Source organism: Martes martes (genome assembly GCF_963455335.1).
Source record: "Martes martes genome assembly, chromosome: 2".
Lineage (NCBI taxonomy): Eukaryota > Metazoa > Chordata > Mammalia > Carnivora > Mustelidae > Martes > Martes martes.
In genome coordinates, this window is record NC_137889.1 from 102,213,810 (window position 1) to 102,234,929 (window position 21,120).

General features: G+C 34.6%; 1 protein-coding gene across 1 annotated transcript in view; it reads left to right on the forward strand.

Moving 5' to 3' along the window:
* Nucleotides 1–21,120, forward strand: part of BANK1 (B cell scaffold protein with ankyrin repeats 1) — a gene marked incomplete at its 5' end in the record, with an annotated part of 292,454 nt that overhangs the window by 81,767 nt on the left and 189,567 nt on the right. The window contains one exon of the mRNA XM_080796335.1: nucleotides 13,844–13,949. Coding sequence (XP_080652461.1) covers nucleotides 13,844–13,949 — 106 coding nt within the window. The remainder of the gene's footprint in view (nucleotides 1–13,843; nucleotides 13,950–21,120) is intronic.

Consider the following 21,120-nt stretch of genomic DNA (forward strand, 5'->3'; position numbering starts at 1 on the left):
ATCAAACAAATTCTGAGACTGAGACCTTGGACCAGACTGAGCTGTACTACCGCAGGCCTGAAGGAGGGAAAAGGCTACAATTCATTCAGCCTCCGTCAAATCTTAGACCAGGAATGGCATGGGGTTCTCCAGTCCACTGGTACTTGGACCACATGAGTTATCCCTTCTATGAATTTGCAGAGATAGTGAAAGGCAGACTCTACCCCTGATGAAAAAGAAGGAAATGCAGGGGCATTTCCTTGATGTGTGTTAGGGTTGTTTGGCCTCAAATGAGGTGGCCCAGCCCATACTGTGCTTTCCTTTGCAGGCATTTGGATTTCCCTTTTGACGTTTGGCTTTGTTCCCAAGCAGATTACATTTTTTAAAATGTGCAAAAAGGTTTGCTTTTCCGTGCCAGCATAGAACATTACAGTAATTATTTCTTTCATGTACTTGCTATTCTGTCACTTAATTGGGAAATTTGGATATTTTGCAAATAGTTGACTGAACATCTCTAGTCAAAGAACAGCATGCATTGTAATTTTATTCACTGTAGTTATCATGCATTTGTAAGAAAATATACCACCAGATTTTAATTTCTTCAGTATCTGATCTACTTTGTTGAAATGGCATAGTGTAAGAGCCATCCTGAGTTTTCCTGTAAATTTTAATGGCAGATGTGACTTAAGTAATCTTACAAATTAGTAGTAGGGCACTTCCTGTAATCATTTAAAAGCTATTGGGCATATAATAATGTGAACATCCTGTGAATTTGAGGAAAGGAATACTAATGAGAAATCTGTGGGGGTTTTTTTCAGTAATCCTAGAACTTGTAATAAGAAACTTTATATTATCATTTAAAAGCTGTTGGATATATAGCAAAATGACCATTCTGTGCATTTGAGAAAAGAAATGATGAGATTTTTTATTTTCTTAGTTTATTTTTAATGATGTCCATTAGGTTTTAAATAGTTTACCTAATTTGGCTTAATTATCTAACTCCCTAAATCATTTCATCTTTTTTGGATAGATATTAAATCCCAGCATGTAGCCTCATAAACATACAATTTCCAGAGCATTACCTAAAACAACAAATTTAAGAGAGATTCAATGAAAAAATGAAAAAAATCCAGAGTCCAACTTGGGAAGATAATTAGAATTCAAGTGCTAGTGTTAGATATACTAGTAACTCCCATTTAACTGAGATAATTAAAACCTTTGAGATTTTCATTCTATTTACAAAAGCATCTGGGGACAACCATAAAGTTAACTTTGTATAGGAACAACTAGATACAATATAAGAAAACAAATTAGGTCAAAATGCTAAAAGAACATAGCAATTATTGATCAAATCATTAGCATTCTATCTGTTAAAAGAGTTTTTGAAGTGGTATCAAATAATTCTTTTTTGTTGTATTTCTTGTAGGTACAATGATACCTTTGTGCTGCCTCTATCGATCATTTTGCACAGTTTACTTTATACTCATTGAAATCTTATTTTCACGTTAGGGTACACATCATTTCCAGTTTTTATTAAATTATATATATGATTCAATCTTTGGTTTGCTGTTTGCATCTATTTAATATAGTGTGAAGCCAAGTACAGTTGGGATGAGGGAAGATACAGACATAGGGAACTCTCATATCATGAGGAGTTTTGTAGTTGTGAATCGTTCTCTTAAAAGTTAGTTTTTTCACAAGGTTAAATTCAGATGTTAGCAAGTGTCTCCCCTAAAGAATTCTTCAGGAGATTCACCCCAAAGCCTTTCAGTAATTTTTTTAACGTCCTTGTCTCCTTGGAAAGACTGGTAGACACCATTCTTCTTCTTTTCATCAGCTTCTATTGATAAGGGGTACGGAACCATCTAGTACCTATACTTCATCATAATGCCAGTGTCATCTGAGATTCTCCCTTGCTACAGACTTCTGCTGACTCCCTGGATAAGGTGCAAAATCCCGTGAATGGCATATCAGGCCACAGAGTCCCACATCTCTCCCAACATCGGCTCTTACCACAGCATACCCTCCGTATCTTCTTAATTCTCTCTTTGAGTCCTATGGTTTAGCCCTCCAGGGTTGCTCCCTCTTAGCACATATTAAGCTCTTCCTTCTCTCCCCCTACTTTAAGGCATGGGCATTGTGTTTTTTTTTCATCCTCACATACCCAGTTACTTTCCTGCAATTGGCTCCTGACACATGAGACACCCTGAGACAAAATGGGAAAACACAAGTGCTTGCTTTGTCCTCCAGTGCTAACTGAAAACGTAAGTGGTGAACTATAGTGCAGGTATATAAATGATAAGAAGGAGAATGAAAACTGTCCTCTTAAAATACGCTTTAATTTTTCCTCAGGTTGAGTAAATGAATCTGGTATTTATGAAAATGAAGAACACTCAGAGGCCCTGGATACCAGAAAAGTGGAGAATTTGTGCTATACATTTTTCATGTTCTACCTCAGGAATGAACCATATCTTTACCATGTTGCTTATTATGGACTTTTAACAGCTACAGGGTTCCAGATTCTAGTCTTCCTTTTCTTTTGAATATTCAGTAATGTTTGCTGCTCAAAAAATGCCTATAATTTTCTTATCACTCTTTCAAAAAGGCTGCATGTTATCTTTTCTTTCCCTTTCCTGGAAAGTGACTGCATAGCACAGGAGAACCGTTTCGTTCTGCATGGGGCAAGTGCAGGAGTTAGTTTCTTTAACCGAATCAGCAATCTCTTCATGAGAGCTCATTCTCCTTAGTGTGGAAGGAATTTCCTCATGTGTACAGTGGAGGAAGCTAGAATATATGATCTGCATGGGCCAATTCTGACTCAAATATTCCACAATTTTATGACAAAAAAATAAATACTTCAACTGGGGATTCTGACCACTCTCACCAAAGAGGATTGGCTTGCAAGGGTTCTCCATGCACCCTTTATTTCACTTGTATTAGCACTTCTTCCCAATTTTCCCTGCAGAGAAGGAAATGATGTGAATTTCATGTATCTTTCACCACTTTTATTACGTGTTTCCTATTTCTGATGAAATATTTGAAGTGAGAAGGGAAAGAAAAAATGAAGTACCATTGGGGCATTTATTTCTGGATTCCTTTTTTCCTATTTTCCTATTTTTATGCCCTTAATTTTTCCTATATATTTATGCCCTTAATTAGAATAGATGAGTAAGAATAAGGCATATCTATCGAAACTTGCATTTTACTGATAAAATAAGTGACATTTTGTGCCATGCCTCCACCTGGGATAACGATTCAACAATGGTTACTGATGCCCTATTTGGATAGTTCAGACTTAAACAACAATCCTCAGCTCACTTACCAATCATTGAGTCAAACAGGAGCATACCACTTGGTACCTTCATCCATTTATTTAGGAAATAAAAAATAAATTAGTTAACTTTAACAGCAGTTACAGTAGCTATTGTAGGGGGAAAATAAGTATTTCTGAATGGAGTTACTTAGCCATGAACACAACCATAGTTTTAGTTCCCATTAATTCTCTATCTTATAAGCCATCTCAGTCCATATTGGCCCCATTCATTTTAGCTTATGTTTAACTGTTGTTTAGAATGTATCTTATTAATGCCACTTTAATTTATAGTTTCTGCTTACTCAGTGGAAATAAATACTCCCTTCATTTTTTATTTCTCCCCAACTAAGTATCTCTTTGGCTTTTTATATTCCCCTCTCCTCTTGTCACTGGGGTGGCTTTGACAGCCCTTTGCAGAGGATGTCTGTGTGTCCACGTCAGTGCTTCCTGTAAATGACCTCATTCGAGGGCAGCCTTCTGCTTTAATATATAGCTCTTTAGAGGCTTCAGATCTTCTTCACCCATAAAGAATGTTTTTAAACAATCCAGAAAACAAAGCACAAGTCAAATGCAGTTAACAATATTCCTCCATTGCTATTATTCATAACAAGACAATTAGGGAAAATTACAGAATCTGCCTCTGGAATGAATCCCAAATCATCAATAACCCTTTGGAAATTAGAAGACTGAAAAATCCTTGTGACAAAAATGTGTTTGTTGGCATTTTTAAAAAGTCATTATGCATTCTGTGGGCCTCTTTCCTAATAATAGTTATAGTATCAACAATAAGATAAAGCAATAAAGTAAATATGTAATCTGGGAACTCTAAATTGTGTTTAGCATTCAGAAACTGTGCTTCCACAGTAAACAACATCAAGACGCAGGAAATGAAGTAAAAGAAATCTTTGACAAGGAGAATTCAACTTCTAAGAATCCTGCCTCTCTCCCTCCCACCCCTCTCAGCCATTTCGCCGTCAACCATGTTGCCTTAAGTAGCAGCACACAAAAAAATATAGCATGTCAATTTTGCTCAAGTCCTACACAACAAATCCATTGGATGTTTTTCTTGTTCAATTTAACTAGACTTTCAGCAGCAACTGATACCATTGACCAAACTCACTTTCTTGATTTTTTTTCCCCCTTAGCTTTCAAGAAGCTCTATCTTTCTGGTTTTCCTTCTACTGCCTTCACCTTTTCTTCTCAATAACCTTTGTAATCTCTTCTTTCCGTGATCTAGAAAATAAAGTTACAGTTTCAGTATTTAATTTTTAGACTCTCTTCCTTTCCTGATAAGTACTCACTTGGCAGGTTAGCTCATCAACTTACAAAATACAATCCAAATGTGGTTTCCCCAGTCTTTCTGCCTCGGGATAGGCATCGTTGTCCAGTTTAAACATCAAAAATGTAACAGTCTTCCTTAATACCTTCTACTGTCTCACCTGACAAATTCAATCCATATCAGTTTTACTCAGTGAGTATTGCTCACTTCTCTCCACATCCCTCCAGTTCTAGCACCTTGTCCTCTGCTTTTCCTCGTGCCTGAACTCCAGCGGGCTCCTCACTGGTCCTCCGCCATGTGTTCTTGCACCTGACCTACTCATCTCAAAGTCCATAGTCAGAGGGGTTCTTTTAAAAAGAAAGATCTCAGCTGGCAATGCTCCTGCTAGAACCCTTTAGTGGATTCCAAAAGTTGTGTGGATTAAAAAAAGAAAATCTTTCAGGGCGCCTGGGTGGCTCAGTGGATTGAAGCCTCTGCCTTCGGCTCAGGTCATGATCCCAGGGTCCTGGGATCGAGCCCTGCATCTGGCTCTGTGCTCAGCAGGGAGCCTGCTTCCCCATCTCTCTGTCTCTGCCTGCCTCTCTGCCTACTTGTGATATCTGTCAAATAAATAAATAAAATCTTAAAAAAAAAAAAAGAAAAGAAAAAAGAAAATCTTTAACATGAACGATATGGCCCTGTAGATGTTGCCTCCTCTCTTTCTCTCTAGCTTAATCTCACTCTCATTTCTCTTTCTCTGCACTCTAGACACACTAGCCAGCTTCCAGTTCCTGGACTTTTAGTTCCTAATCTCCTACTACAGGGCCTTTATATATGCTCTTCTTTCTAACTGAAACATTTTCCCAATCTCCTTTCCCCTCACTGACTTCCGCTAGTTAATTCTAATTCATCTTCCAAATTTTAATTCCAGCTTCTCTTCCTCAGTGAAGCCTCCCTTGAACTTGTACATCTCCCTATGTATCTCTTTGTAGCTCTGATCACATTCGAATTTGATATCTATGTGTATAATATCTGTCAAATTAATATCTGCCTCTCATTAAACTCCAAGGTCATTTTGGGCAGAGATCCTATCTATTTGGTTCCCTGTTTCATCTCCAGAGCCAAGTACACTGCCAGAAACATGGTTACTGAATGCTTATTTCGTTGGGCAAAAGAATGAGAGGTATTTTATACGTTAAGTTACCCTCCCAAACTGCTATCCAGCCCCTAATTCCAACAGCCACCAGCTTCCCTGTAGTACAAGCACAACCTTTTTTCAGAGCTGTTTATTGGACTGTTGGCTGAAGGAGTGCTGTTTCTGACCGAAATAGAAAAAGCAGGACAAAGAAGGGAAAGACAAAGGAAAAACCAAATGAGTATAAAACAATGAGACCAATTCTAACAGTCTACCTTGGGAACCAGTACCTTAAACAACTCAAAAAATAATTTCAAAAATTTAGGAAATCATGGCATTATTTAGAGAAGTCTTTTTTGAAAAACATTTCTCTGGATATTATAGGGCAATTTTTGTTTTAAAATTTGTGTAATTACCTATTTAACAGTAAGTTGTTACAAATTAATTGCTAAAGGGAGGTAAGGGTGAGAAGAGTCATGGTTCCTAGGACTGCTCTTTCTAATGCCTGCATTAGGAGAACTTTGGTCTTTTGTTTTTTTCATCATTAATGTCATTAAATATGTCTATTAATGAGTCTGTTCAGGTTTGGTCAATTCAGCAAATTCAGCATAATCAAGCTTCAGTCAATTTCTAGTAAAGTTTTTTTTTAATTTTATTAGATTGCCTTTACCTAAATTATAACGTTTATGCACGACTGATGGAGATGGCAGAAGCTCCTATTTGTTCCCCAGAATTTCTTTTTCCTTTCTTATATGATAATATAACTTTATCTGGGTACATGTTTGCCCAGGGTAAATATTATACTTCCTGACTCCCTTGAAGCTGGGCAGAGCCATCTAACTACCTAACCAGTGGCCGGGAGCATGTCCGTAGAAGTGATATGTGCACATCTCTCATCATGTCCTTTGAAGAAGGGTGGAGTCTCTCCTTCACTGACTTTTGTCTCTAACTGGTTACAGCAACAACATGGGAGTGATGGATGAACCAGCTAGGACCATGAAGAGGAAGTATAGCACTGAATCCAATAGAGCCCGGATCCCTTAATCACCCCTTAATTAGATTGCCTAATTCCAGGCTTTCATGTTAAAGAGAAATAGGCTTCCATCTTGTTTAAGCCACTGGCATTTTGGGTCTCAGTACTGCAATAGCCAAACCTACCTTCTGATTGATTTATAAGACATGGGCCATTAAATTTAAAAATTTAGAAAGAAAAAAACCAACTATTTTCTTCAGTTGCTACAAAAACCAGTTTGGGGAGCAGTCTCCTCATTAGAGACTGGTGTGCTGTTCTAAATCACAGTGATTGCATTTCATGAGTAGTTATGAGGGCTCACATTATAGTATTTAGAGAAAAGGGAATTAATATGTACTGGAGATTTTACACATTTTAAACTCTTAAATAGTTTTGTCAGTTAAGTATTATTAAGGTCCATAGCTAATGAGTCCTAGAGCAGGGATTTCAACACAGGTTTCTCAGATCTGAAACATTTTTTCTTATTATAATACCATTTTTGTGCTATGTAAAGAGATGCCACAACTCTAAATACTGAACCAAAATAAATAGAACATATGCATCTTAAACTGCATTGTTTTATATTTTCATATTTACTTTTGCATTTGTGGTCAGACATAGGTTAAAATTCTAAGAACTGACTCACTTAAAACTGAGAAAAATTAATATGACAAAGAAAAATATCTCCTTTATCTTATTCTATCACTTATTTAGGTTACTCCATTAACTGCTTGGAGTTAAATACTCATAACGTTTAAATTAAAAAAAAAAAAAAAGTCTTTGCATACCCTGGCAAGTATTTGCTTTGCTCCTTTACCCAACATTTTCTTTACAAGCTACAGTAGGAAATTTTGTTTAAGATATGTTATGTAAGCTATCAAATTCCCTTTTAAATGGCTATCTTGGCTTACTTTCACAGCAAGCACTGTTAACAGTGGAACAAATGAAGTGACCTTTCTTTCACTAGTTAAACAAGCATAACAATTCGTTATAATAAAAATAACATGTTTTGAGCTCAACCATTGACTTTCCTTTTAGATATCTGAAGGTAAAGAGTAAAATGGAACCATTTAATGGGCTTTGTCTCCTGTAACATTTTACAACCCTCCTATGGTTATTTCACTCAAGTTGTTTCTCTTGCTAATCAAGGTACTTTAAAACTATTACTGTCTTTCTCTACCAGATCTGTAACATTACTTTAATATTCTGTGGCCAGACTGATAGGGTTCATCACCCACCATTAATGCTGAAAACACTACTTCTTTGCCTGCTTCTGCAGTGAAACCTGGACAAGCCAGATTATCACATTTTTAACCACCCAGGCAGCTAGAGTTTTCATGTGAAGAGTTTTAGACAAACAGACACAAGGGGACATCTTTGGAACTTTTGTTTTTGCGGTTAAAAAAAGAATAGATGTGGTTGACAGTAGCCTACTTTACCATCACCCTCCCGTGTATGCCCCTTTCCTTCCCCTTTCTGGCTACATATGTGATGTTTGCATTTGAAGTGTCCATCATGAAACTATGGGACCATAATTTATTCTTTACTCAAAAACTGTATCAGATTTTATTCTTTTCTCTGTGGCTAGAATGTAGTATTATATACAGTGTGTTTAGAATGTAAAGGCATAAGTTAAAATCCTTGATGTTGCGCTTACTAGCTCTACAGTTTTGGGTGTTACTAAGTTTTTTGTAACGTAGTATTACATCTATTTTTTTAAAAAGGCATTTAAAAAAAAATCTACCACGAAGGCATGTTATAAAAATTAGAGACAAATTATGTAAACTTAGCATATTCTAGGTATCCAACATTTAGTTATTAGTACCTCAACTCTTGGGTCTGTTTCACCGTATGGACTTATGTCACACCTGAAACATAGAGGCTTTCGTACCAATCCAGACATCTGAAGTGTCTCCTCATTGCTTCTATTATATGATACTGTTCTAAAATCCTATTAAGGATAGTCTCTCAGTGCAGTCATGACCAAGCAGTATTGACGCCCCTTATTCAAGAAAGGGGGACATCAGACTTTTTAACGGGGTGCTGCTATGTAAATAGATTCTTCTCAAGGAATTCAGCTTTGTGTAATGAATATTTCCTGGCTTGTTTATATTTATTTTTCTGGTTCATTTTGTTCCTGTTTTTTTTGTATTTACTTAAACTTTTAATTATTAGAAATTATAGATGTGTATGTATTTGTAAGAAATAATAGAGATTATGTGTTTGGTTTTGGTTTGTGTTTGGTTTGTATTTTTCAAGGAACTGGTCCATTTCATGTAACTTGTCAAAATTATGTGTGTGGACTTGTTTCTTGTATTTCCTTATTATCCTTTTGATGTCTGCAGGTTCTATAGTGATATACCATGTTTCATTTATGACGTTTGTCATTTGTATCTTGTCTTTTTTTTCGTCAATCTTTCTAGAGGCTTGTCAGTTTTTTACTAATGTTTTAAAAGAATTATCTGTTACAATGACTTTTTTCTATTTTATGTTTTCTATTTCATTGATTTCTGCATTATATTTATAATTTTTCTCCTACTTGCTTTGAGTTTGTTCTTTTTTTTTTTTTTTTTTTTTTTAGTTTGTTGAAGTGGGAACCCATCGTATTTACCTATATTTTTTACTTACTATGTTCTTTCTTCCTTCTTCATGTTCTAAGATTCTTTCTTTTACCATATTCTTACTGTTTAAAGAACTACCTTTATTCATTATTGTAGGGTACATCTGCTGGCAATAGATTTCTTCTTTTCCTTCGTTTGAGAATGTCATGATTTCTATGTCATTCCTAAAGGATGCTTGTGGTGGGCATAAGATTCTTGGTTAATAGTTCTCTTCTTTTAATTTTTGGCAAATAGTGTGCCACTTCTTTCTACTACTACTATTGTGTTTCTAATTGTTTTTACCCTATAAGGTAAGGTTTTGTTTCTCATTCAAATTTTTTTCTTTGTCTTTAATATTCAGCAGTATAACTATAATGTTTCTTGAAATGAAATTCTTTGGCTTTACTTTGTTTATGGTTTGTTCAGTTTCTTGAATCTGTAGGTTTATCTCTTGCTAAATCCAGGAAGTTATCAGCCATTATTTCTTTGTGTACTTTTTCATCCCTATCTTTCTCCTCTTCCCCTGGGATTCCGATCACATGAACGTTAAATCTTTTGTTATAGTCTCACAGATCCCTGACACTGGTATTTTTTTGTCTTTCAGTCTTCTTTGTCTCTGTTGTTGAGATTGAGTATCTTTCATTGTTCTTTCTCCAAGTTCACTGATTCTTTCCTTTGCCCCTTGCATTATGCTGCTGAGCCCACCCACAGCATTTTGATTATTGTGTTTTTCAGTTCTAAAAATTACAATTGATTCCTTTCTATATCTTCTATTTCTTTGCTGAAACTTCGTATTTCCTTGCTGAGGCTTTTAAAAAAATTATTTCAAGAATTATTGTATTATCTTGTTGAAGCTTTTTATCATGACTGTTTTAATATCTTTTCCAGATGATTCTAAAATCTTTGTCCTCTTGGTATTGACATTTATTGATTGTCTCTTTTTATTCAGTTAGAGATCTTCCTGGTTCTTGGTATAAAAATTGATTTTCTATTAAAATGTGGACACTTTAGTTGTATTTAAGTAGAAGAAAAGGAGATAGTACTGTTCCATCTTCTCAGAAGTGGGATTCCATGATTCTAAATATCTTTTAAAACAGATACTTTATATATTTTTCTCTTTTAAAAAAATACTTATTATAATAAAGTTGTTTATCAGGAATAACAGTATATATCTGCATATATATATATGTACATATATATATCATGCTTCAGATTCATATAGAGTCGTGATTTATAAATATGTATGTGAATTTTTTTTTTCAAGTACATTAACCAATCCCACATTTCCTTGCATGACACTGAAAGAATTCTGGAAAAAGTCATATATTTATTTCATATGTACAAAGTTGTTATCCTTTTTTTTAATATCTTTCTATCTCATTGCTTAGTTTTTTCTGAATTATTTTTCTAATATTCTTGATAGGTATAGATCAAAGCAAAAGTGCATATGTATATATGTTTATATTATTTATATATAAGTAATCTTTCTTATAACCAAATACTAGTATAAACATAATTTTATCATTACATTCTAATTTTCACATCAAGTTGTTCCTTATTAACTAAAATCTTAGAGTGGTTAAAGGTGTTGCTGAATAAATGTTAAACTACTCTATTTTAATCTCTATTTGAACAACCATTGTATCAACCTCATTAAGTATGTTTTAGGTTGCACAATTTATTTTAAGGAGAGGAAATTTTTTTTTACAAGCAAAATTCATATCAGCTTTATTCATAACAGCCAAAAATGAAAAAAACCCAAATGTTCTCTAACTGGTGAACAGATTAGCAAACTACAGACCACCCATGACATAAAGAAGTACTGCTCAACAACAGAAATGAGCATTCTTTTTTTTTCTTTTATTTTACTTTATTTCTTTTCAGTATTTCAGAATTCATTGTATATGCACCACACCCAGTGCTCCATGCAATACGTGCCCTCCACAATACCCAAGGGCTCACCCAACCTCCCAGCCCTCTCCCCTCCAAAACCCTGTTTGTTTCTCAGAGTCCCCAGTCTCTCATGGTTTGTCTCCCCATTTTTCAAATTTCAATGTCAGTGTTTAGAAAGGTTGCCTATTTGTGTCCTTGAAATTTAGAAATAAGCATAACTGCTCATATCAGATTTTTCTAGTTAGGATATCTTCTAGGGAGAAATCCTTTGGGGATCATTTTTAATAGCCATTTCTGTAATTTTTCACATGTTTGTTTGTGTCCTATACCATTTTTTTGTAGGCATAATACTAGTAAAAGAATTGTGAAAAGGAAAATGGATGTGATTCAACTAGTTGTGGTAGGCTGGAATACTAAAAGTTTCCTATATTCTTTCCTAATTAAATAATTGTCTACATGGTGAAGGTATTTTCCTTCTTCTGACTTTAAAAACACTGCAACTGTATTTTTAAAAATTCAGTGGTATAAGCAGTAACATTTCTCACATTAAAGTGTCACAGTGCCTTAGGGGAAGAAATGGTGCTTCTCAAATTCCTACTGGGAACTCTTGCCCTTTTGAATTCTCATCTGTGTCTCAGAATCTCAGAACTGGAAGGAATCTCAGAGGTGATCTTATGCCTAACTTATATGTAAGTGTGGCAACTCAGTGACACACCAGCCTGTCCATATTAAATCTTGTACACTTTACAGAATAAATACCAAGTTTATCTCCTCACGTAGGATTATCACTAACTAGATAATAGTCTATGCAGAACTCTTGTGGCCAATGGCCCAATTTTTAAAGAAAATTTATAAACTAATGTTATGGTTTTAATATTTTCATGGTCCCTTTCATTAGTTCGTATAGCTAAGACATTCTTTTTGAGCTTTAGTATACAGAAAGTGTAAGTATATTGCCAGTAATGTAAATAAGTTTAATTTAATCCACATAATAAACATTTCCATGTTAATTTTTACAGGCCTTAAACAGCTCCTTGTTGCCCACAGAATGAATTATAAACTTTTTATTTCATATACAAAACACTTTTTGAATTGCCCACTTCCTTCTCTCTCATTCTTCTGCAGTTGTATGGAAATTCCTAAAACCCTTAACTGGATCATGCTTTATGATACCTCCATGACAATATGCAATTTGTTCCTTTAATCCAGAATGCTCCTTATATGCGTGGCAATCTCAGTTTAGCTCATCTCACCTACAAAGCCTTTTCTAACCATTTCATCCCGTGTGGAATTGAGCCACCTCCCTTTTCCCTGCACTGTACTTGACCCATGAAGATTTTCTATCATCGTACTTTGAACTCAATTCATTGCCCATATGTAATTAGATGACCATGAATTTCTTGAAGGCAGGCCTTATTGTTGAAACTCTCCTCCCTTTAAAAAAAAAAAAATGCTCCAGGGCTAATGGCGTCACATAGTCCATAACCATACCATTAAGAAGATTAATGTTGGTTTTGCTTAGCATTCTATAGCTATAAGTTGAAAAGACTTTCATCCTCTCTCTCCACTTTTAAGGAGGACTTTTAAAAATCCAGAGAAGCCCAGACCACTTTGTTATTGAAGGCATGCGGATTTATTGAAAGAAATAGAGTAAGAAAATGTCTTTTTTTTTTCAATCCAGTCATTTAATTTCTGTGACTAGGTATTGGTAATAAGTCTAATTTTATTTGGAAATCATACAAAAACCTTAATTAGGAACTTTTGTTCCACAAACCTCTCTCCACTCAATGGCTTTGCTGATTGGCCCACCTCCTCAGATATAGTTATCCAGGTCTCAAGCCAAATTGGTCATAGCCATAGATCACAAAAAACAAATTTAAAGGAATGGTGGGTCTGTAATAGGCTTGTCATGGGTAGTATGATTCTACATGGCTCATCTCCCAAATGCTCAGTTTAGGGAAATAGAGTCAACATATAGCTTATTCTATAGCTGGGGGCAGGGGGGAAACCAAGATGAATATTCTCCCTCACTTTAACACAGAAGTGAAATAATCTATTTAAAACTATACCATTTCTGATCCTTAGGTTGAAGAACCAGACTCATCATTTTATTACTTCATTTATTAAAATGTAACACATATTTTAACAAAATTTATTTTTGAAACAAATTCTAGTGTTATCATTGATCTGCTGTAAAGCTTTATTACAATTAATAAGTATTTAAATAAAATTATTCATCTAGGCACAAAAGTTTTTATTTATTGCATCTATTTTTCCATTGTTTTAATAACTGATTTTTAGAGGCACCTGGGTGGCTCAGTTGGTTAGGTGTCTGCCTTCAGCTCAGGTCATGATCCTGAGTCTACCCTTCCCCCTGCTCAATGGGGAGTCTGCTTCTTCCTCTCTCTCCACTCCTCCCTCAGCTTGTGCTCTCTCTCTCTCTCTCACTCTCTCAAATGAATACAAATCTTTAAAAAAAAAGTAACCAAGTTTTAGTCAAGCCCCTAATGTTTTGTACTTTTCAAAAGAGGGGCCAGTCTTAGATAGATTAACCAACATTTAGCCCAGCTAATAATCTTTATTATGTTGCACTAAGATGAGTTTTTATGTAAATAACTGAATTAATAAAAATTTCTTTTTCGTTTGAAAACAGAAAGACATTGATGAACTTGATGATATTCTTACATCCATATTCAAACACGAGATACCATATTACGAGTTTCGATCGTTCCAACCTGAAATCAACCTCCAAAAAGAATGTGAGTATTTTCCAACTGCATCAATTATTCACACACTATAACTATTTAATAAATATTATAGCCAAGAATATAGCTGGCTGCATTGCTGATTAAATGTTTTAGACAATTCCCATCCCCTGGCAAGAGAGCACATTTGTAACAAACTTCTAGAGGTCCATTTGGTAAATTGTTTTATCATGAGCCCCAAAAATGTGCCTAACTTTTAAAATCAGCAAACCTGATTCCTGTTCTTATTCTAAGGAAATTTTTAGACAATTGATAATGGAGATTGTTCATCATAGCTTTATTTATAAATACCGAAACTAGAAATTAAGTAGAAATAACTTAATTGTGGTAATTGATTAAATAAATTTTGGGACATCCATTAATGCAACATCATAAACAAATTTTATTATGAATTGATTTGCTGGCTGGAGTGATGCTTTGATATATACTTAATTGAATAAAAGCAGGGTACATAGCAGTAGATAGAGTGTGATCTTCTGCTTAAAACAGTACATAGGTTTAGTAGTATATATGTATCTATATATATACATATTATATATATGATAATATATATAGTTTATATATAGATAAATATAGTTTATATATAAGTAAATGTAGCTTATATATAAATAAATATAGTTTATATATGTGTGTGTGTGTGTGTGTATGGTTTGGACAGGCATGCACCTGTTAACAATAGTTATGCAATTGCAGGTATTATGTCTTTTTTCATTTTACTTAATCTGTGTTTCCCACAATGACTGTGTTATTTGTGTCATAAAAAGAAATATATATACGTATCAAGAAAAATTACAGAGGAGCTACTACAAGAAAAATCATACTTCTAAATTTTATCATGAGCTCAGCGGTGTATTTTCAAAATCGCCTGTTCCTACATAGTTTGTTGACACACTGTTTATAATTTGCTTAGATTCCCACTGGGTGCCAAACACTATGATAGAGATGTAATGGTGAGTAAGACAGGCATGAAGCTGAAGAATATGAGAGGTCGACTATAGGAATACTGTAGGACTATTTTGCAGAGGCTTTTTCTGTAGGATTTCTCTACTATTTGAAGCGGTTTTATCCTCAGGCTGGCAATCCTCGGGGAAGCAGAAAGAAAAAGAGTAGGAGTCTAAAGTCACAGCCAATTGTGATTTACCTAGATGTGCAAGAACCTGTAAGATGTTTACATTATGAGTTTACATTACGTGGAAAGGTTAATAATGGGCTAGTTTTGAAAAAGGAATCCAGTGAGAGTGATAAAAACATATTTCCCATATACATTTTAACAATGTATATATAACTCACTAAGGTTAGAAATTAAGTTAGGGTAGAAAAGGAACATAATTTGATTTCTCACTTGAGACACTCATCATTTGACTGGGAAACAAGATAACATATGTTATAATCGAAAGAAACAATGCACTAAACTCGATGGAATTTGTTATATCAACAATAGAATTTTAGAAAAAAAGCTGCATTCTTTTTCAGGATATGCTTCATAAAGGAGGTAGGATTTTACCTATGTCTTGAATGATGTGTTCCCCTAAGGAGAGGGAAAGGAAACAGAAATTCTAGACAAGAGAAAGTGCATTGAAAAGTATGAGGATGGAACTATTACCCAATTTTTCAGATTTCTTCAGCATTGCATTTATTTAGGCTTGTGGAATAAGAATTGTGGCTTTAGAGAGAACAGAATGGGCTCTCATTTATATGGGTTAAGAATTCTAGCTAAGTTTCAAAGTGCTTCTCAGTATCTTGTTTAGGTTACAGAATGTGAGTTTTATTTTTTTAATTTTTTAAAGATTTTATTTATTTATTTGACAGAGAGACATCAGAAGTAGGCAGAGAGGCAGGCTGAGAGAGTGGGGGAAGCAGGCTCCCTGCTGAGCAGAGAGCCCGATGCGGCCTCCATCCCAGGACCCTGATATCATGACCTGAGCCAAAGGCAGAGGCTTAACCCACTGAGCCACCCAGGCACCCTAGAATGTGAATTTTAGAGTTGGAAAGAATGGAAGAGCTCTGATCCTTTATTTTCATAGAAGAAGAATTCTGGGTGTGTTAAATCAGAGTTCCTGATACTGTGAATACAGTTAAGCTTCTACTTTTCTAACAAACCTCCAGGTAAAGCTGATGCTTGCCAGTCTCAGATCTTTCACTGAGTATTAAGTATTTAGAACAGTGGTTCTCAGACTTGGTGCATATTATAATTAGCTCTGGAGCTTTAGAGCATTTGATGACTAAACCACGCCCTCTTCCCCAGCAATGAAGAATCTGGGAGTGGGTCCCAGCTCTCAGTACTTTTTAAAGTTTTCCAGGTGATTCCAATGGGCGGCCAAGTTTATCAGCCCCTTGTTTCTTCAACATATTACAGATTTCTACAGCAAAATCATTCTTCGTGCTGATCTTTGACATAGAGAAAATACTGTTCTCTCAGGTCGGAAAATTAGTAGTATAAGAAAGTTTTGAACCATTTCTAGAATATAATGATCAATACATGTTTGAAAAAGATTTTTATAAAACAATTACAATTTTAAAAAGAAGTTAAAGATGAAAAGTTCAATATACTCTGGGTAATTCATTCAGAAACCTCATTGCTGTGTATTGTTAGATGACAGATGCTATGAAGCCTATAACAGGAGAAAACAACCATCATAACATCAGGCTTTCATTTCTAGTGGAATAACAAAATAACAAAATACAAAATACAAAATACAAATCACAGAACAAAAATACACAAGATAGACATGAATACGACTGAACTCATGTTTTGCTTGCCTCCTTGACCTCATAATCTTGAATTAGTGTCAGCTTCAAAAAGCTGGTCCGGAAGACCTTGCACCTGTATTTTCATAGTGTTCAAGTTAAATTGATGATAAGATTTGAGGAGCCTTTATACACAAAGTGGAATTAATTGAGCAAGAGAATTTGGGAAAGAAATGGTAGGTTTTTAAGGAAGTTCTATAGAAACATTTCTAGAGATGCACTGAGAAGTAAATTCAGCAAACAATGAACCAGGTATAACTCCAGATGTCTATCCCTGAAGACAGTTCTACAATTATTTGGTGAAATGTTTTATTTATTAAATATTTATTATTTATTACTCTATATTTTAGCTGAAATAAATTGGAGGTTAGGACACTTTGTGGAGAAGATAGTCATAAGGAATTGGTAGGGTATACTCGGGTATTAACCTACCCTCAGGGTGAGCCATGGAATTACATACAAATATCCTTGGTTCTTTAAAAATATGATGCTAAATGCTATATTTATCAAACTGTTATATCATTGTTCCATCCTCTTTTCAAGTTGACTTTAGTAAATTCTGGGCTTAGTTCCCTCTTACTTCATTTGTAATAAGTAAAATGCTATTCCATATCATTATGCCTTGGCCATTTTCACTCCTGTCTACCAATAAATTTCCTCATTTGACTTTTTTCCCCTAGGCAAGCAGCATTGAGATGTGGTATTATAGAGATAAGATAGAAATTGTATAAGAAACCGTATCTACTTTAGTGTTCTCTTACCCTGTAATGCTTTATTATTGACTTCGAAATAACATTTTTCATAGGAAAAAATTCTCCCTACTAAAATAATAAAAGATTTCTAAATGAACTTGATAGGGTAGTAGAACGTAGGACTTTTAAACACTTTTGAACACAACAGTCATAGAAATAATTCATGTACAACGTTCCAGTATGTGAATCACTGGGGATTGTGAAATCAATACAGGGTATTTTAACAGGCAGTTTCCTACTGATACACAAGATACTAGAGTAAGAAGTATCCGAGTACATTCTTAAAGTAAGCGTGAGTGATTTATGAGCGAATTCTGTTTTGGTTGTTGATTTGGTACAGGCCGCTGTGAAATCGGTTTGAAGGTGACTGATGGTAGGGTGGTGGGGCCAAGCAGCTCAGCTGCCTGACACCATTGCCTTAGCCCAACTCTCCCCTGTTCTGAGCTTCAAGCCCTCTTTCTGCAGAGTCTTAGGAAAGTCTTGCTATAGCAGATACATAAACTTCCCTAACTTCAGAACCCTTCCAAAGACTGTAATGAAGATTACATGTCATGTAATAGGAAAAAATAAATAGCTTGGCTTGTTTTTAAAAGAGGCTACAGTTGCTGGTACCAATTTATAATTCCACCAAGCAGTGTTGTGCTCCACATCTTTTCTATATCAACAATTGCAAGGGAGTTTATTTTTGCCATCTGACAAGTGTGAAATGATATATCAGTCTTTAATTAATATTGTTATTATTAATATAGTTGTGCATCTTTTCTTTTGTTACTTACAATTTTATTTTTCTTCAGTGAATTTCCATTTAATAGAGTTCATGTATTTCTATTGGTTGCTATCTTTTTCTTAATTGAATTGGGGATTTTTTCTTTTTCAGTTTATATTCTTTTTTTTTTTAGATTTTAGTTATTATTTATTTGACAGAGAGTGAGAGAGATCGCAAACAGGCAGAGAAACAGGCAGAGAGAGAGGGGGAGGCAGGCTCCCTGCTAAGCAGAGAGCCCAATTCAGGGCTTGATCCCAGGACCCTGAGACCATGACCTGAGCTGAAGGCAGAGGCTTAATCCACTGAGCCACCCAGGTGCCCCTATATTCTTTATAGTAGCTATTTGTTAGTTCTATACATTGCAAATATCTACTTAATTGGTTGCTTGTTTTTTAGTTTATATGGTATTTTATGTAAGCATATAATTAAGTTCGTTATAGAATTTATTTCTATTAGAACTCATCCCCACCTCATTCTTAAAATTATCTTTGTTCTTCTTCCTCCTTTATTTGTCCTTTGATATTTAGGATCGCTTGTCAAATTCTATTAAAAACTCTAATAAAGGGGTGCCTGAGTGGCTTAGTTGGTTAGGCGGCTGCCTTTGGCTCAGGCCATGATCCGAGGATCCTGGGATCAAGCCCCACATAAGGCTCTCTGCTCAGTGGGGAGTCTGTTTCTCCCTCCCCTTCCCCCCAACCACGCTCTCCCTCTCTCTCTTTCTCAAATAATTAAATAAAATATTTTTTTAAAGTTCTAATAAAATTGAAGTAAAGCTATAAGTTAATTTTGTAAAAATTACCACTTTTTAGCATACTTAACTCTCTCTGATCATATGCATAGTATTTTATTTATTTGGGTGTTTTTATTATATACTTCAAAAGTATTATATTTTTTTAAAAATCCTTAAAAACTTTTATTAGATTTATTTCTGATTATTTTATGGTTTTGATGCCATCAAAAATGTTACTTTAAAATTATGATTTTTAATTATTTTTGACTATTCCTTTCCTTGATACCCATGGGATTGAGCCATGTATCTTATAACATATCATAGCTCTGTATGGAAAGAAGAGTTTTTGCAAATGAGGAATTACTATTCTTATTTCCTAAGAAGAAAATTAGGAACAGATAGAATCAACACCAGGGATATTTTACAAAAACATTTTTAATTGAATATTTTCCCAAAATATAAATTTTGCAAAACATGAAGTTATATGGACCTTTTCAGTTTTCTTTTTAAAATTTAATTCTTTTATTTGAGCATAGTTGACACACAATGTTACATTAGTTTCAGGTGTACAACATAGTGATTCAACAAGTTTGTGCATTATGCTGTGTTCAAAAGTGTAGTTACCATCTGTCTGGATAAATTGCTATTACAATACACTGACTATATTCCTTATGCTACACTGTATTCATTCCATAACTTGGAAACCTGTATTCGTTTTGATTATAAATCACTTGAGAAGAATATCAAACACAATGAAAAAAGTCAATCTGAAAGGAAAATAATCGGTTAAGATTATTCCTTATTTTGGGATAAGTAGTAATAGGTGGTAGGAAAAAAATAGTCATGTAATCTCACTTTAAATTAGTTACATACACATCACTGTTTAGTAAATACACTAAATTAGGGCCAGATTTACACATGACACACTATCAAAACATGTAGTGATTGAGTAAATTGGAGATTTGGTATGTAAATTGACTGTAAAATTACAGATTTTTCCACTTCATTTTCTTGATAACTCAACCTACAAGTATATAGATTTTCATATTTTCTACCAAGGACATTTTTTAGCATATTCTCAAGTTGATTTCATGAACTGATGGTTCAATTTGTATCAAATAATAAAAAAATAAAACAAGCACTTTGAATCCCTTAAAATGTTTTCCACTTCAATAACCAAAAAAAGAGTTATTCTTTTAGTATTATATTACTGGTATTTACTTTCACTGTATTTCTTTGAGGATTCTATATTTCTCCAGTTAAGAAGTTTGAAAAGTTATTCTTATAAGCATTGTACCTGTGATTAGAGACTGTACATTAAAAAAAAAAAAAAAAAGTAAGAAAGAAAGGAAGGAAGGAAGGAAGCAAAAAAGATAATGTTGATACCTGGGCAAAAATTTAACCTTCCCCGCACATGAATTATTCCCCAGACAAGGAAGCACCTCTGGCCTTGAGTCCATAGAGAGCATAGGTAAGAAAGAACAGTACGTCCTACAGAATCAAAGAAACCTCCCTGGCCTGAGGTTGAATCCTAACATTGTGAAGATAGGCAATATGCTATCAGAGTCCAGCAACCATTTATGAATGGTCAGCCCTTCACATTTCAACATTTGTAATTCTTTCTCGTTATACCCATTCCCACTAGCATAACAACACATATTCTGTAATAACTGAGAAGTCTGTAAATTATAGATAAAAAAGATGACCCTGTAAATGTATATTTTTTCCCAGTTAAGAGAACTTTGATCTAAAAGATTTTATTAAACAATCTTATTCGTTCGTTCATATTATAAGTGTAAACAAAGTACCAGATACTCTCCTAGGTACTCCTGGGTCGCCATTGTACAAAGGCCTGTCTTTGTGGAACTCTTATTTTAATGAGGGCAACAGAATAAACAAAATATTGTTTTAACTAGTAATTCTGGTTTTAAGAAAAATCAAGTAGGGAGGTAGAAAGATGGGAGGTGATGAGATGTCATGTGAAGATTATAATATGGTTTCGTATTATCTACATGTTAGAAGTAGTATCTTGCTGCTACACAAAGAACAGATTATAGCTGGGTAAGGACAGAAGCAGTGACACTAGGCAGGAAGCCATTCTGGTTGTCTTGGTGGGGGAGGGGATGCGATGACAGCTATCACCTGGTAGGGGCAGTGGAATTACTAACA